This window comes from Pelobates fuscus, chromosome 7, assembly GCF_036172605.1.
Source record: "Pelobates fuscus isolate aPelFus1 chromosome 7, aPelFus1.pri, whole genome shotgun sequence".
NCBI lineage: Eukaryota > Metazoa > Chordata > Amphibia > Anura > Pelobatidae > Pelobates > Pelobates fuscus.
The window spans coordinates 142,149,804-142,168,585 of record NC_086323.1 but is presented as its reverse complement, the minus strand read 5'-3'; the positions used below and the strand labels follow the sequence as shown (position 1 = coordinate 142,168,585).

At 39.8% G+C, this 18,782-nt stretch overlaps 1 protein-coding gene across 1 annotated transcript in view; it reads left to right on the top strand.

The window, feature by feature from the left end:
- Positions 1-18,782, top strand: part of IL17RE (interleukin 17 receptor E) — a 101,098-nt gene that overhangs the window by 55,150 nt on the left and 27,166 nt on the right. The window contains exons 4-8 of the mRNA XM_063428147.1: positions 5,885-5,976; positions 6,410-6,533; positions 14,675-14,817; positions 15,856-15,918; positions 18,680-18,746. Coding sequence (XP_063284217.1) covers positions 5,885-5,976; positions 6,410-6,533; positions 14,675-14,817; positions 15,856-15,918; positions 18,680-18,746 — 489 coding nt within the window. The remainder of the gene's footprint in view (positions 1-5,884; positions 5,977-6,409; positions 6,534-14,674; positions 14,818-15,855; positions 15,919-18,679; positions 18,747-18,782) is intronic.

The window sequence follows — 18,782 nt, the reverse complement described above, 5'->3', positions numbered from 1 at the left end:
TTTTTCAAAATCAGTGGCACATATTCCAGGAGATAGGGTGACACTTTGCATGTTCTATGCAACAGAGAAGAACGTTCCAATCAAGTTGAAATAGCATAACTATTGCTAACTGTGCCTAGGGAGACTTCTCTTCACTGAAGGATGGACCTGCCTCTTGTGCAATGGGAAACTAACATTTTGATCAGATATAGACTTCCCCTGTGGGTGAGATCAGTTCATAGGATCAGTCAGATATGCAGGTAGCATAAGTTCCCTTTTGAGTGGCACAAGTGAGTTAAAACTTGCTTGTTCTCAGTCTTCTCATAAATTCTATTTTGGAACATAGAAGATTAATATAGCTTCAAGAATATGAACCAAGATGTAATTCATATTACAGCTTAAAGAGACAGTAATAATTTAATAATGTATTTTTCTAAAGCTTTCATTACCTGATTTTTCAAAACTTCTCCATGTGTGCAATTTTATGTTACAATCATATTATATTTAGGTAGTGCCAAATTGAGCTACCTATGTTTGTAACGATTAATAAACCTGATTCTATGCTTCAGAAATTTAGATGCCTATTTGTTAAATCGTTCTAAACCTGGGGTACGCAACCTTTGCACTCCAGATGTTGTGGACAACATCTCCCATAATGCTCCTAGAGCCATAATGCTGGCCATAATGCTGGCAGGCTATAACATCTAGAGGGCAGATTGTTGCCTATCCCTGTTCTAACCTATACTGACAGTATGATGTCAGGACTCAGATATGACCATAAATAGTTAAAGAATAGACCAACATTCTCAGTTAACAGTCTATTGAACCTCCTTAATAGTACTGCTTTAGGAATGCAGACATGGCTAAAATGTTACCATTTAAAAAATAATATTTCTCATCAAGTTTCTGATCAATTAATTATTTACTTAAAGGAAGACTATAGTGTCAGGAATACAAACATGTATTTCTGACACTATAGTTCTAAAATAACAATTTAATCCCCAGCCCCACTTACCTCCAGTTAAAAAGGTTATTTTACTCACTTTTTCCCCAGCGCTACGCAGGTCTATCGCCCACAATCCGCCCCCTTAGCTAATCATTAAACTTTTTTTTTAATTCTTTATTTTTGGTGTGCAGAGATTACACATATTGAACTTGCATCGCCACAATAGCGGGGCAAACCATGCATTTCAGACAAGTTATAACAGAGGAATAACAGTTATATAACATGCACACATTTTAGTTTTAGTTGAGTATATCTCGCTAGTCAGGTACGTCTAGAAAACTCAAATTATGTTAAGTCACGCTGCAGCCTTAACGATTCAAAGGTATAGAACAGAAAGGGTAAAATATATGAACAAACAGTAAATGGTTTCATTTGCTAACGAGTTATATCTATGATTGGTGTATTCGAGTGCTAGAAGCGGAGTTCTGAGTAATATGAGCCTCATTGCCCTTGCATAGTAATGGAGGGAGACAGATATAGTAATATAGTAAATGTGGGCAGTTAGGAGACTAGCTTTGCTGACCACATTGAATCACTCTCAGTAAGCCTGCTCATGGTAAACTAAGATAACAGGGGAACTTGCGTCACCACAATAGCGGGGCAAACCATGCATTTCAGACAAGTTATAACAGTGGGATAGCAGTTATATGACATGCACACATTTAAGTTTTAGTTGAGTATATCTCGCTAGTCAGGTACGTCTAGAAAACTCAAATTATGTTAAGTCACGCTGCAGCCTTAACGATTCAAAGGTATAGAACAGAGAGGGTAAAATATATGAACAAACAGTAAATGGTTTCATTTGCTAACGAGTTATATCTATAATTGGTATATTCGAGTGCTAGAAGCGGAGTTCTGAGTAATATGAGCCCCATTGCCCTTGCATAGTAATGGAGGGAGACAGATATAGTAAATGTGGGCAATTAGGAGACTAGCTTTGCTGGCCACTTTGAATCACTCTCAGTAAGCCTGCTCATGGTAAACTAAAATAACAGGGGAGCGTTAGCATAAAGACATATCTCGTTTGAACCTGTAGTCCTCTGCATTATGACAGTCGTGGAGTTATGTTGCCTTCCGTGAGCAGGGGAGTATTGAAGGTAACAACTCCCCTAGAGTCCCGTGCATCAGCCTACGCCTTGTATGGGCCTCTCCCAGGCTTGTACTATGCTGGTCAGCTTCGGGAACTTGTGGGTGAGACTTGGGGTCGTGTCCATATCTGTGTATTTCCAGCTCCCATGTCTTCCCCTCGCTTGTGCCTTGTCTGCGATTGAGTAGTATAGCCTTGTAACGGATCTGGGTCCATCGGCCATCTCTGTGTCGGTGAGCCGCACTGCGGTGGGTGGCTAGTCTGGCGGTACGATTTGGGAGCGTGGGGTCGTTGTGCAGTGTGTCGGCGGCGGGATAAAACGGCAGGTTTGTACTGGCGCCTTGCTCGGGTGGGTGTGGGTGCTGGGCGGCTGTGCGGATGTCGTTTCGCTTCATTGGAGTAGGTGCATGATGTGCTTTTTGTAGGAGTGGGAGGCAGTGGTGAAGCAGTTTGAAGCAGCTTACCCTCCAGCTTCCCCCAAAATGCATTAAAGTGGCTTTGTATTCGCTCGAGGATATCGTGCGAGGAGTCGCTTGCGTTGTCGGCACGTGTTGTGGGGCTTGTTTGGGAGCGTGGGAGCGGATGGTTATGCCCGAGCCTCTTGGCGCCTTTTCCAGCCCTGTCTGTCGCTTGCCTCTGTGTAGCTGGTGAACTGCCCTGGGGGGCTGAGGCCGGGGATCATAGTGGCGGCGCCGGGCAGCAGGGCGGATCAACTTAGCCACTGCACTCACCGCTTGATTGTGAGTCATTCCCCGTTTGCACAGTGTCGTCCAGAAGCTTGTACACAGCCTGTCAAATGCCTCCAGTGCCTGCGTTGGCGGTCGGGAGCTTGTTCTGTTTGGGTTGTGCCTTTGCTGGGCCGCCATCTTGGCTGCGTCTCGCCGTGGTAATACCCCTGCATGCTGCATGGTCAGTAAGCCCGTCAGTGGGCTCAGAGTAGCCAGTGGGGACCGGGATAACCCCCACCGGTCCAAAGGGGGGGGGGGGAGTAGGGTGCTTGCTGCGTCGCTTGGGAGCTCCGAGGTCGGGGTGAACGGGCGCTATGCCCAGGTAGCAGCTCAGGTAGGCCGCACCCGGTTTTCAGTGCCTCTGGTCCCTACGGGCGTCGGGGTGGTATGCCCCACTTCTGTGGTGCACCCCCGACGTGGGTAGTGCACCCTGGTGCTTCTTCAGGCCTTGAGACCGGCGTTATTCGTTTTTTTCCCGTCCGCCGGACCGGAGCTCATGGAACCCACGTCCACTCCGTATTGCGGTCAGCTCCGCCCCCAGCTAATCATTAAACTTGATAATCTTATTTAATCCAATGCTTTCTCATCAGAGAGCATTGGGAGGTTATCTTGCACGCACTGCAAAACACTGCACCAATCAGCTTCTCTTCACAGAGATGCATTGAATCATTAAGCTGTATTTGTTCTGGTGACTATAGTGTCCCTTTGACATTTTCCTTACCCCATGAGGTCCATGAGAGTCTATACCATCTTACCAATCTGGTCTTTGAGTTTCCTATTCCATAATAACGTTTATCACTTATTTAACGACAGAGGAGCTATGTAGAGCTGCTGATGGAGAATAAGAACGGCATTTGATTCTAACATGCTTCAAAGGACCCTACTATGGTTATAGAAATAAAAAAAAATCGGTCTTCAAAGGGGATAAAAAATATTGTAGCCTTATTGCATTTATATATAATGCACATTAGTGAGAGAGGATCATATCTGTCACTGGCATTTCTAAAAGGCACAGATAGTCCACTAGAGGAAAGTACCACGATTATCCCCACCCACGGACACAACTTAGAAGACAGAGTAAAGTTCTTTTTCTGGTATTCGCTTTTAGGGAATAATGCTAAGAGGGAGCATAAAATAAACCGGGTGAGTGATTAAAGAAGAGAGAGTAATGAAAGTGGGAGTGAGAATCTTGGAAAGGTGTTAACCAAAAATAAAAACCTTGCTTAATTATCAATTCAACATTGCCCACAGCACAGAACGAATGTGCGTAATGTTCTAAAACTAAGATTTCAATTCTCTTTGTGAGTCATACTAATAGTTTAAAGAAACACAAATATATACCACGTTGAGTGTTTCTGTTATGTCATTGAGAAGGAAATTCTTGAGATTTAGGGTTAAATATAAGTGTCATGTGGCATTTAAAGACATTTAGCATGGCAAACAGTATCTCAAAATCAGAGATGTAATCTCTGTTAGGTTTGTTTTTGAGCTATATTTGTACAAAGGTATTGCATTTTCCAGAGGTCAAAATTTACAGAGATAAGAGCAATGTTGAGATAATGTTACATGTTTGATGAATACATCCACGTTAGAGATATTGACTCGTTCAATCTCCTAAATCCTTATACAAAAAAATAAATAAAAAATATGACATTTAAACTACTACATATTCCTATGTCAGTCATTTGGACTATATACAGTGCAACACCCAAACCAGTGATGCTAACCCTGGCCCCCTCTGTTCCACTCCATTTGCAGTCAAACTTGTTTTACAAGTCCAACGATTGCGAGAGTAGCTGTGTAGCACCTAATTCAATCTCTTTATTGTCACTAGAGAAGGTGAGCAAAGTTGAAAGTGGTTAAGGGTGTTGATCCACCATTACTTAGTCTGACATTCAATACATTACCAGCAGTAGGAGAATTGTTAGTATATGTTTCACGTCCACCTTTAGTAAAAGAAACAGATTTGGGGATTTTGGCACAGCTTGACCACCTCTATCTGTAATATAAAAGCAAAACTTTTGGCTCAACTTCATTATCTCCACCTATAGTAGGACTCAGATGTTGGCTCAGCTTCCATGTCTATATCTGTGTTATATGACCCAGTTTGGCGAGGTTTGCTTGTAGTATAAGTATCAGGCAACGGTCCCTTTAGATTGCGCCTGTCTTGTTGTATTTAATCAATAGATGAGGAAAACGTGACTGCCTTTATCTGTAGTATAGAAGTCAGGCTATTGTTCTACCTTTATTGTCTGTACCTGTGTGTGTGCAAACTTATTGTCCCAGTTTGATGGCCTCTACCCTGCTGTTTATGAGTCAATTTATAGGCCTTGTGTTCGTATTTGTTTTTTAAAACTTGGATTTCTACAATTGGTCTATGCATAACACACTTATAGCAGGTAATACTGCCCCCAGCTGTTGGAGTTTGAAAAGTGAACTTAATAAAAAAAAAAGTTAGAAGATGCATAAAGCTTTTATATTCACTGTAGCTATTATCCTGTGATAGTGCTTGAATAAGTATGAGTATGAATGAAAAAAGTGTCAATTTTTTATCCTATCTAAACTTACACGAACATATGTCACAATAATCCACTCAGTCTAAAGTTGGTCCTGTCAAATGCTTCTAATAGAGATGCATTTGATTGGACCCCTCTCACTGCACATGGGTGGAAGTGGGTGTTGGACAAGTGAGGAAGGAGGAATATTCTGAAATGTAGGGAGGACAGGACAGATTGGAAGGACTCAGATGAGGTATGGAGGTGGCTATAGACTTTTCCTTGCAGGCACGTTCCCACAGCTACCTTTAAAGGTTACATCTGATTGTGTCTGACACAGATGCTCTGACAACTGATGTAATATTTCCACACATTTTACAGTCACATGTGCCAGGGTTGTAACTAGCCCTCAGCATAAAAATGCACATTTCTCATTTCTATTTAATTTCTAGGTGGAGCGTTTCAAGTAAAAGTCCTGCACATACAGATTCCTTCCTCTTGCTCTAAAATTAGAAGTGGTCGTGGAGGTTGGAGAAACCCATTAAACTACTTGTAATGGTTGACAATTTTTCTGTCTGTTTTCTTGTAGGCCTCCCCAATCTATTTGGTTTAATTGTAGAAGACTATAACCAGATATATTCATCTAAAATTGAAATCACAATGTATAAAAAGAAAAGCAAGGTAAGTGTCTAATCCTATCTGGGTCATATATTCCACTATAGGCACCCATCTGTCTATCTATCTCTCTACACATCTATCTATCTATCTATCTATCTATCTATCTTTCTTTCTATCTATCTATCTATCTATCTATCCCTATATCCCTTTATCTATCTATCTATCTATCTATCTGCCTGTCTGTCTATTCATCTATCCCTCTATCCCTTTATCTATCTATCCCACTAACTATCTATCTATCTATCTATCTATCTATCTATCTATCTATCTACCCTCTATCTATCCCTCTCTCTCTATCTATCCCTCTCTCTCTATCTATCCATCCATCCATCCATCCATCTCTTCCTCTATCTGATCTAATTTTTGAAATTCTGGACACTAGAAGGTTTACTACTCAGACCACTTAATGATTCACTCTTTTCTTCAATCTGTTTAGTGGAAAGCACAGTTTAGATGCTGTTCGGTTAAGATTGGTAAGCCAATAACCATATCACTGGTTACTCTGCCTGGTTACAGTTTTGGAATTACAAAGAATGTTGTCATACCAGATCCATATGCACGTAAGTTGAATTCTTGTAGCTTCTTTAGGATAAGATATATACTAATTCATATAACTTTGTTATATCTAAAATTTTCCATACTTAGCACCGATTGTTAAAGAATTGTTTGCATTATAGAGAATAACAAAATTGAAAGCTTACATTTCACCATACCTGGATAAATGTGTCTTCTTTGCAGTGGTTAAGTGGGACTCATAGTAAGCCAGTTTATTATCTGCACTACCCAGGCAACATTACTGGTTGGAGACCTCCACTGTAAAAGGTGGGCAAATTATGCAGCATGGTAAAACAACATGAAACTAGGTACACCAAAATCTCCTTTTGTTGTTGGTCTCTACCTTCCTTTTGTTGCAAGTCTTGCCCTTTAGCAGTGTCATTGTGAACGATATTTCACGATTTTTCACTGTTATTTTGTTATGTCTGCCGACATCAGGTTGTTTCGTAAAATCTTTATAAAGATCAACCGTTTATCTTTATGGAAAAAACACTCCCAATTAAGGATATTTTAAAATATTTTGTTTTTATCAGCAGATTATTTAATGTTTTATACATTATCAGGTAATTATGTATGTAGAGCCAATCTTTAGGTCTAATATCTTCACTGTCAGTTGTACCCCTATGTATTTAATGCATAACTTGTTTTGTTTAAAAAAAGGAACCATTGTATAATTTCATCAAAATCTTCTGGTGTGATACTTACAATGTATCCCCTTATTAATTAAAGCTATGAGTTAATTCACTATTTTTTTTAACTCTATTACACGCTGGAGGATTTATATTTCACACTATAATTCAGAAAAATGTATAAAAATATTATTTATTTTGACAAATAATTATAATATGCGTGACAATCAGTGAATAATTGGTAACAATCAATATGAGATAGAATATGACAATATTTCAATTACAATAACCACAAGATAACTTCTAAATCACTATAGTAGTCAAATTACCAGTAGGTGTCAGTATATATAGCAAGTAATAGTACAGATTTTAGCACACATGAATAATCAGCCAACACTTTCTAAAGAAATAATACACATCAAACATTTGTATATCACCTCTAGAACTCAACATGAGTTTTCCATAATTTTGACCAATAAAAATAATTACAGATATCACAAAAATGTTAAGGGAATTGTATGCAGCACACAGCAATAAAAACACAGATGCTGCCAATCAGATAAGATAAAGCAGTTCGGCTGTTTAACTAGCTCATTGCTGGCTGTAATTCTCACTGAGTAAATACTTAAACTTGAAAAAACAAGTTTCAATACCTTTGAACAATTTCACACAATTCATTCCTTGATTCTTTACCATCCAGTAACCAAAAAGACTTTAGGCATTAACATCTTTCTATTACAGTATTTAACAGTTATCCAAATTGAATTAACTGATATTACAACTAAATGCAACCTCCTCAGTAGCTGGCAGCAATTAAGAGTGTAATATCTCTGGATAATAACTTGATATGCTAAACTTGGCAATTTACCAGTGCATCAATATAATTGACTAATTTCAGCCGAGTCTGAAATCCTGAATTATATTATTCCCTTTGGCTAGATACGATTCCCAGTTTTTTTGGAATCTGCATCAGCATTATCCAGGTATATTTTATAAACCAATTATAGTTGTATATGTTCTCTAGTAATTTCACTTGTGTTCTGGAAGTAAGCCAATGGATTTATGAGTGGATGTAAAAGCAGTGTGACCATGTTCATGGATGAAAAATGTAAAGATTAAGATTAAGTAAAGTGTGAGGAGATGGAACAGTAAAGTAAGAGACATTCTGGAAAAGTTTCTAAGTCCCAGAATTGATCTTCTGACTAACAAAGAAGTTTACAGAGTGTGTCAAGATTCCAGAGGAAAAGAAATGTGTACCAAAAGATAATGTTCCAGAAAAAGTGTGTTAAGCAGGTGTTCCCAAGAGATAATGTTCCAGAAAAAGTTTCTTAAGTAGTTGTTCCCAAGAATTAATGTCCTTTTTTTAATTAATTTTTTTTACAATTCTTTATTTTTGGAGTGCATAGAGAAATCATAAATATAGCATAGTAGCAAGAATTTTAACAACAAGGAGACTGATATACAGCAATTAACATAAGTAGTATATCTCTGCACTTTTAGCATAAAACAGATAGACATCTCAAACACACAAGCGATATAAAAATTAAACTGTGGCTGCTAAACCGAACCTGCCTCATGTGAGAGTTGAGAGAAGCATGGCAAAATATCAGACATTTAGTGACACCAGCACAGCCAGCCAGAAGCTTAAGACAATTAATTAGTGAGAGCTGGTTTGCCAGACTAAACATAGAGAGTTACCACTGGGTAGCAAAACACACAACAATAGGCAGCCTGTATCCAGGGCCAGCACTACCATAAGGAGGCCTTAGGGTGCGCAAATATCCAGTTGACTATCAGGAGAGAATTGCACAGCACTCATCTCCTGATGGTCATTTCCTGTATAGCTCCCTCGCGCATCCTGTAGAGGTCTTGGGAGCCGGAATGTGATGTCATATACAGTAAATGCGGATCTGGGTCGGAGCTCCTTTAGAAGAGCACTGCGGCAGCCCACTGGACCCCAGACTGTGGATACACTCCAGGTCTCCAGAAGGTAGGAAGAAGGTTTCTTTTCCACAATACTGTCCCTCCCTCCTACCATTGCCCCAGCCCCCCACACTGCTGGCCTCCTCCCTCAATGCAGTTACCATCCCTCCTCCCACCATAGCCCCTGTCCCCCATAATGCTGCCGTGTCCTTTAAAACTGTTTGGATCACTCCCACCAGAGCCCTGGTTCCCCACAATGCTGCCCTACCACCGACAATACCACACCTGCCCCATACTGTTCCTATCCCCCCAACATAAAGACAAAAAGAACAGAAAGTCAGTTGCCAAACGGTAACCAGACTATAAGTGTGTCCAGGGGAGTCCAAAACAAGGGGGTAACCCTTACATACGTAATTAAAGAAAGATATAAATGAGGAGGAACTGGAGAGAAATAGGGCACTCCTAATCTCTGTCCAGGTCGACCAGGACTGGACACCCCTACCTTGCTGCAATGCTAAAACTTAACCTTTAATGAAGTAAAATAAAACAATGCAAATACTAATAGAAAAAAATATATAAGTGTAAGTGATCACAGTGAAAACAAAAGAAAAATAAAAAGTAATAAATAAAAAAGATGATAAGGAGTGGTGTCTATATTACTGTGTTAATGGACAATAACACCAAATGGAAAAAATCTATTGTCCTTGATAACCACCTGAGATTCAAATCCAGAGTTAACCCTAGTCACTGATCGATCCTATAACATACAGGGAAGGGTTACTGAAGAGTGGCTCCTGTGTTGATACACCGGTAACCGGTAACACTATGTATCAGATAGGCAAAACATGCCGATACTTCCATATAACACAAGGAGCTGAAGTACCTCCCCCCCCCTTTTTATTAAATGTTATCAAGTAAAGGATACACACTTGAATCAAATTCGGATACAAACTTAGATATAAGTTCAGCCCAGGAAAGGAAATAAAATTCTAATTTCCTCCCAGAGACAACCTTCAGAATTATTAACTGATCGTTCCTATATCATGAGAGGAAGGAAAAATATATGTATAGGAGTACAGTGTTGCAAATGCAGTTGGTAACACTGAGTATCAATCAGGCAAAACATGCCCAGACTCCCATATAGCAAAAAAAATGCCAGAGTTCCCACCACCCCCCTGAAGGCAGAACGTCAAATGAAGGATGAAAACTTAAATAAATAAATAAGGATGTAAATTTGTAGTAGAGCTCAGGATGAGGAATACTAAAAAATTCAAATACCCTCAAATTCCCTCCCAGCAACAACCTCCGAAGATTCAAATAAACCCAGGATCAGTAGAATAAACTAGGCTAACTAAAGATAACAGAATCTGGAACCACTCCTGACTACCTAACGTACGTTTCAGCGCTTTGAAGTGCGCCTTCGTCAGAGGTAAAGCCAACATAACCCCAGTCTCCCACAATACTGTCCCTATCCCCCCTCCCACCTTAACCCCAGTCCCCTACAATATTGTACCTATCCCCCCTCCCACCATAGCCCCTGTCCCCCACAATACTGTACCTGTTCCTTCCCCCCACAATAGCCCCAGTCCCCCATAATGCTACCCTTCCCCTCAAAACTGTTCCAATACCCCCACCAGAGCCCCAGTCCCCCACAATGCTGTCCTACAACCCCCTATACTGCCCTGTGCCCCTATACTTTTCCTATCCCCCTCAACATAGTCCCAGTCTCCCACAATACTGCCCCTGTACCCCCACTAAAGCTCCAACCCCAAAAACACTGTTCTGATCCCCCCCCACCATAACTCCAGATCCCACAATACTGTTCCTATCTCCCCCTACCATAGACGCAATCCCCCACAATACTATTCCTATCTTCCCCCACCGTAGACTCAATTCCCCACAATACTGTTCCTATCTCCCCCACCACAGACTCAATCCCCCACAATACTGTTCCTATCCCCCCCACCATAGACTCAATCCCCCACAATACTGTTCCTATCCCCTAACTAATGCCCCTGTCCCACACAATACTACCCATATCCCACCACACTGAAGCTCCATTACCCACAATACTGTTCCTATTCTCTCACTAATGCCCCTGTCCAACACAATACTGCCCATATCCCACCACACTGAAGCCCCATTCCCAGTACTGTTCCTAACCCTACTACTAACGCCCCAATCCCCCATAATACTGCCCTTATTCCCCCACAATACTGACCATATTCCCCCCTCGCTAAAGTCCCTATACCCCCCACAATACTGCCTCTATTCCTCGATACTACTGCTGAAGCTCCTGTCCCACACACACACTACTGCCCCTATCCGCCCACTAAAGCCCTATTGTACAGCGCTACAGAATTTGCTGGCGCTATATATATTGTAATAATAATGAAGTCCCTATCCCACTCAATTCTGCCCCTATCCCCCACACTAAAGCACAGTGACAGAGAAAGGGGCTGGTGGGCAAGTAAGAGACACGGGGGGTGGGTGTAAGACACTAAAGGCGGATATAATATACTATACAGGGATAACATATTCAAGAGGGGTTATGTAACACTAAAGGGAATAAGAAATTCAAGAGGGGTTATGAGGCACAAAGGTGAATATACATTTTTGGGGCACGGGGGGGGGGGCATATTCGCCTGTGTAGCCAAAAATCATTGCACAGGCCCAGCCTGTATGTGCAGAGCAATAAAATAAGAATGCACTAAAAGATAATTGAAAAGATAATTGAAAGGAAAGTAACTGCAATAATATTATTATTATTCTGGAACTAGAGTCCCCTAGTTAAAGAAACACTAGAATCCGAGCGACCGCTACAGCAATAACAGTGGATCTGCACCTCAGGAGTAGGCTGTTGCTATTAGGCAGGGGGACAACCTTCTCCCTGTCTGGGTAGCATGCTGCTTATTGGAGCAACCAAGCAGCAACAGGCAGGGCCATCACTCCAGTTCCAGTCCTGGTCAGGAGCTCTCACTTTGTGTCTGGTGATACAGAGACTTGCTGTGTCAGATTCCTTCCCAGGCGGAGGTAAGTATGTGATGGAATTAACTGGAGCCGTAATAGCACGCCACCATTCTCTGCTTCACTGCAGACTGTTAGCTACCGGTAGGGTTATTTAGTGTTAGGATTATATAAAAAAGTTATTCAACAGATACTATCTATCAATATAAAAAAAAATGTAAAATTGAATTTTACCCACAAAATGTCTGACATGTACAGACTGAGTAAGTTGATTTATGGATTAGTTATGTTCAGTATTCTATTGTCAGCAAACAATCAGATTTTAAATTCCATGTCCCCACAGAAGACCACAGAAGACTCCTACAATGTCATACTTTTCCATGATTGCCATGCCAAAAGCTGTTATACTCAGTGCAAATGTATATTCTTCTGAAGTTGTAATCCCTTTGTAATGACCTTTGCCGTTAGGGAGGTATATAGACATTGAATACTCTAGATATTTTTTATTTATGCTGAAGTGAGCAATGATGTCCCAAAAACAAAGCCAGTACATCTTGTCAAAAGCCTATTCAACTCCTAATCCTAGTAATATCAAGATTGCCTATTTTGTGCATAGTCTATCAGATGAAGTGCTCTTATTCTGCTTATTTAAATGATGACTCTCTAATCTCTGTCATGATATATTATCTGAGGCACAATCTGGTGTAGATGATTGGCTAGTATTTTTGCAGAAATTCTAATGTCTAAGGGAGATTGGCCTATAATTTTTGCATGCAGAATGACCTTATTTACAATTGCAAGATTGAGGGCGTTCAAGCACAAAAATATAGTCTTTTACCTTTAGGTTAATTATCTTCTATGTAATACGTACCAGTAATTGATTTTTTTCGAACAAACTTTTACAAGAAAATTAAGTTCTTGTGTGAGTTTGTTCTAGCTGCTCCATCTAACCAGATAACCTCTTCAAGCATTGACTGTATTCCGCTAAAAAGTCACGGATCTAGCTCAGTATATATATAGTTATCAACTTTATTTCCACTACATCTAATCTGTTTGAGACTAGAAATCTCCCTCGTTTGCTTATTTTTTTGGGCTTGTTAGCATAACTGATGTATTTTGAACAGGACTGAAATACAGTAACATGTCTAATGGCTGTGATATGTTGTTGCAATTATTGTTTTGTCTGAAATGTTATTTTGTTTGAGCCAAACAAAATTCGTTATGTTTCATGATATAAAAATCATTTACTGCATTTCGGTTTACAAATTTTTCACAATAAGAAACGTCCCAGAGAACGCATTAAATTTGTAAACCGAGGTACCACTGTATTAGCATATAATTACGCAATTGAGTAACATACAATGTAAGTTTCTTGGTTAATTTTAAGAAGGCATGAATTTGACGAGAGGTTGGTGCAAAATTTGAATCTTCTGCACTTGTTAGGATTTATATGCTCTCTGCACTGAAAGATACTGTACCCTATGTCTTAGCTTTCTTTATTGCTCTGTTAAAGGATCACTATATGGTCAGGACCCTATAGTGCTAAACCCACCATTTAGGTGGTTTGCCCCCCATAGCCCCCTATAAAAGTAATAACTCAGCCTTTTTCCAATGCTCCGCGGGTCCACCAGTGCTGGCTCCGCCCCCTTTTTGACATCATCAAAATGGCTGATTTTTTTTTGCAATCCAATGCTTTCCCATAGGGAAAGCATTGGATTGGCTAAAATCGGCACAGGGGCGGGGCTAAATGCCGTTTTGGTCAATCAGGACCTCCTCATAGAGAAGCATTAAATTAAGCGTCTCCATGCAGAGCGTGGGGACGCTGAACGGCAGGGCTGCTTACTGTGCAGCCCTGAGCCAGGAAGCCCCTCCAGTAGCTGAGGAGTGGCCACTTGGAGGTGTCCTTAGGGGCAATGTAAACACTGCCTTTTCTCTGAAAAGGCAGTGTTTACATGAAAATGTCTGAAGGCAATGATTATACTCACCGGAACAAGTACATTAAGCTGTAGTTCTTCTGGTGACTATAGTGTCACTTTAAACAAACGAGAAAAAAATATACAGAAAACACTATCTTGTGTAGAGTGTGTAATAATACTGTACCCACTAGGTGGCACCCTGCATTATAAATATTGGCTTCTCATAGGCAAGAAAGGTTTGCAAATGTTGGTTATGAGACTCCTACGAATGAATGTGATTGATTTAATAAAACAGGTAACAACTCGATTCTCCTTTTATATAAATTTGGTATCATTAATACATTTTACATTGATATAAGATAAATTTCTTTATTTTTGGTTCAAGAATACCAAATAGTGGTAATGAAACCAAACCAAAACCATTTGGCCCATAAAGCAGAAACAGAATACAAAAAGTGGATATTCCATTTTGTCATATAGATTTATATATTCCCCCCCCCCCCCCCCCCCAAAAAAAAAAAAACCCAAAACACACAAACAAACAGTGACATTGTGGAATTGTGAACATGCAGGCTGTCAAGTGAATTCAGGGCAAAATATCCTCCTTAGAAGGAATAGAAATGGAATTATATTTCCTGCTCAGAAATTTTTGCATACATTTTGAATGTTGAATAAATATCCCTTAATAGTATTTTTTTCCCCCCAAAATAGCACCTGAATTCCAGTTCAAGCATTCCCCAGAGAATCGTGAAATTGAAGTATCCTTATCTGGAGACCGTGATGCCATTGCTAGATTATGTTACAATAACGGAATATGCACAGATCTGAAAATAAACGAAAGTGAAGTCTTTATGGTAAACTTATTTCTGGCCGTTCACCTTGCATTTCAATTGTAATTATACCCAATGATGTACAAATCAAGTCACAATATTCCATTTGGCAGAGTGTGCTGTTTATTATTTATAAAGGAATAATATAGTGTCAGGAATACACTATAGTACCTGTGTGACTGGCAGCTTAGAGTCCACTGCCCCCTTTCATCACTCTGAATAGGTGATTTTACTCACAGTTTTTCCCAGGCTATGCAGTCTAGTCATAGCTGGCCCCGCCTCCATGGCTGGGATCATCAGTCTTGATGATCTCAGCCAATCCATTGTGTTCCCGTAGGAAAGCATTGGGAGGCTAATGCGAATAGCAGGATTTACTGGGTTATTTAAACCCAAACCTGCGGTTGTTCAGTTCCTTGTCACTGGTTATCCGAGAGCGCGTTCCTGATTCTATTTGGTTTTTGATCTTGGCTTGGCTTGACTTCCCGTATTCCTGGTATCCTTGAACCTTTGGCTTTGTTCTTTCCGTATTTGTTCCTTTCTGTATTCCTGACCTCGGCTCGTGACTGTTTATTCTATTACGTTAAATCCGGCCATTCTAAAGCCCGGTAATACGTTGTTACTGTTTGTATTTGTTACGTGTTTTACTTAATTCTGGACCTTCTAAAACAAACACTTTCATTGGCACTGAGTGCAGTTTCTCGCATTTACATTCAACTTGATGGGTTACGATATCATATTCCAGCATAGTCTGCTTCAGTCTGGCAATCATCGAGAGACATGTGACATCTCTCAGCAAAAGGTTAATAGGATTGTTGTGTTTTCTTTTAGTCATATTGTCACCTTGACTTTCTGGTTGTGCCTTCCATACACATTTTCTGTAGGCAAACAGACTCAGCAGGGGGAGAACTCTAAATACCCACAATCAAATATGTATAGAGTTTGGTACGCAAACAAAACTGTCCAGCCTGCCTCTCGCTAATGTCGTAAATCTTTATAGTGGTTTATATAGTACTGGTTTGGTATATTGACGCAAGCAACTCTTACCCACTTTATTTTTTACAGGTATCTGCATCCAAAAAACTCACTTTAAAGTATGAACATCTGCTCCCTTGCCTGTGCATTGAGGTATTAATTATTGTTTAATGTTCAAAGTCTATTTTTGTGAATTGTGTTGGCATTTTATAAATAAAAACAAAATGGTAATTGTGGTTAGTGAAGTTAAAGATATTTCAATGATCACGTATCCTTGCATAGCTTATAGTGCTGGGTGCTCCCAATTCTACAAATTCCTCCACATAGCTTGTCCTTGTCTGTATACATACACATACAAATAATTACACAGTATACTTAAATTATGGAAGCCACCCCCCGCCTCTGACAGGCTCTCTCAAATACGTTAGAGTCTGTGCTTAAAGAAAACGCTAGCTTTAGGAATACAAACCTAATGCTATAGTGCCCTTATAACCAGGGACACAATTTAATATTGTTGGATTGGATTTCCAAGTGTTTATATATTTTTGGATAAACTTTTCAGATAATTTTTTTCAGCATATTAAAATATCGTCACATATCTCATATATAAAAAAAAATCAAAATGTAAATTTTTAAAAAAACCCACATATTTTTATAGTATTAACTCATTTTAAAAGTTTATCCAAAAATGTGAAATCATTTGGAAAGCTTGTTCAGCAATATTAAATTGACCCACCCTGTGACGGAGAAAGGTGATTTTACTTATCTTTTCTTCCCCTCTGCAATCCTGACTACTTACCTGAGATGATCAAGACTGATGATCTCAGCCACCCCAATGCTAACCCAATGCAGTTGCGCATGCACTCAGCCACCCGAATGCTAGTGCGCATTCTTGCGCCAATCAGAAGGTGTTATAGAGACCACCTGATAGGAATAGCCAAGTGACAGGGGTGCTCAAAAGGTAGATCCCTAGATGTTTTAGAACTACAACTTCCATGATGCTTTGCAATCCTTTGGAATGCACTGTAGTTTTAAAACATCTGGGGATCTACCTTTTGGGCACCGCTGTGCTAGAGGCATTTAAACCAATGTTTTACATTGCAAGGTTAAGCAGACAGGGTAATGGCACACACACCACTTCATATAGATGAAGTGATCTGGGTGCCCATAGCTATTCGCCAGCGAACCGTTCGGGACATCACTACATCTAAATGGATGATGGATGATTGAATTAAAGGTAAGATAAAAAACTGATACAAATTTTTGCTCTATGGGAGTGTGTTACTATCGATACAGAATATCTGTGATCTCATCTAGTGCTTATAAAATGTTGCACCAAATACACCCTTGCTTGGGAATGTTGCAAATTCATCTTACTAACACAAGCCATTTATTTATTAAACTAGAAAGTAACTAGAAAGTAATTAGGGAAATGCAAGTTTTAGAGGCCAGGTTGCCTAATGGATATTATCCATCTCAGCTATTTTCTTTTTCATTCAGCTTTCTCTTTTATTTTTTGCCGAAAATATGATTTTTTATTGGCAATTCCCAACAAATTACAATTTACCAAATAACCCTGATATGGCTTTATTTACAAAACACATGAATTGGGAGGAAAATTTAAAATGTAGACCCAAATGAGTACACGGACATTTTTTCTCTCTTTTTTGGTATTTGCCAAAAATTGTCCCTAGTCATTTTTCTTTTTATAAAAATAACTTATTATTTTAAAGGTAAAGAGGCAGGGAATAGAAAGGACGATTCCTTCTTTTTCGAGTTCTATTTAAAAAAAGTAAAATACAAGGATAAGACCAGTGATTATAACATGATATACACAGTGGTGTATTTTGGATTTGTGCTGCCCTAGGCACGACTAAATTCGGGCACCCCCAAAATCTAAATTGCGCCCCCAATTCGTGTCAAGGCCATTTTTTGGACTGACAGACACATGCCCTCATTGATACATGCACTGATATACACTCACTGACAGATACACAGTCATTGGCACACACTGTTTAACCAACACACACTTTCACTGACAGACACACACTGACACACTGACTCACTGGCAGGCACACACTGACACACTGACTCACTGGCAGGCACACACTCTACGATACAAACAAAATGACATACTCACTGGCACACCCATTCTCACTGAAAAGACACCCATTGACAGCTACACTCACTCACAGTAAGGTGGACAGCCCCAGAACATGAGGCAAACAAGGCATTTGTCTGGGAGCTTGGGGTGGCATTTTTCGGCGCCCCCCTGAAAATGCCGCCCTAGGCAAATGCCTTGTTTGCCTTGTGGTAAATACATCCCAGGATATACATGTCCGCTAACAAGATGGAGGGTAATTTGCGATGAGAAAAATCAGAGTACTATAAAGGAATAGACACAAGTCTACACACATATTTGCAATTGAATTGCCCAGGGCATCTATTGAAAAACACACACGCAGATGCATATTTCCATGAACCATCTTGGGTTATAGCTAACACACTCTTTCTACTATCTTTACTATTGTTTATGTATATATAGTATCTACTCCGTTATTTCCACACTTAGGAGTGATACCCCCTTTTTATATACCTCCCACTCTCGGCTGTTACATGCTGCTTCTTTATATTTGATACTGTAGCAGGACAATGTTGGGACCTCTCAATACATTTTTGTTCATTGTCTGAATTTTAGTCCTGTATTTTTCATATTTACTATTATCATACTTAGTGTACTATTACACCCAATTGTTGTCATTTGTTTTATCTGTGGAGCGCACACACATATTCCAGTATTTATGTTTACTATCTGTACTATCATTATGGAAAACCACAAAGGTGACAGTGCTAATAGCTCGTAATGTTACTAAGGCCTATTAATGTATCTATAAACTATCTTTTTACTCCATAGGTTTTTTATGATGGATATAACAGCAGAAGGAAGCAGATTTGCCCATTTAAAGATGAAGACAATGCCTGTGAGAAATACAAATAAATTTAACCTTTTTGGTTCC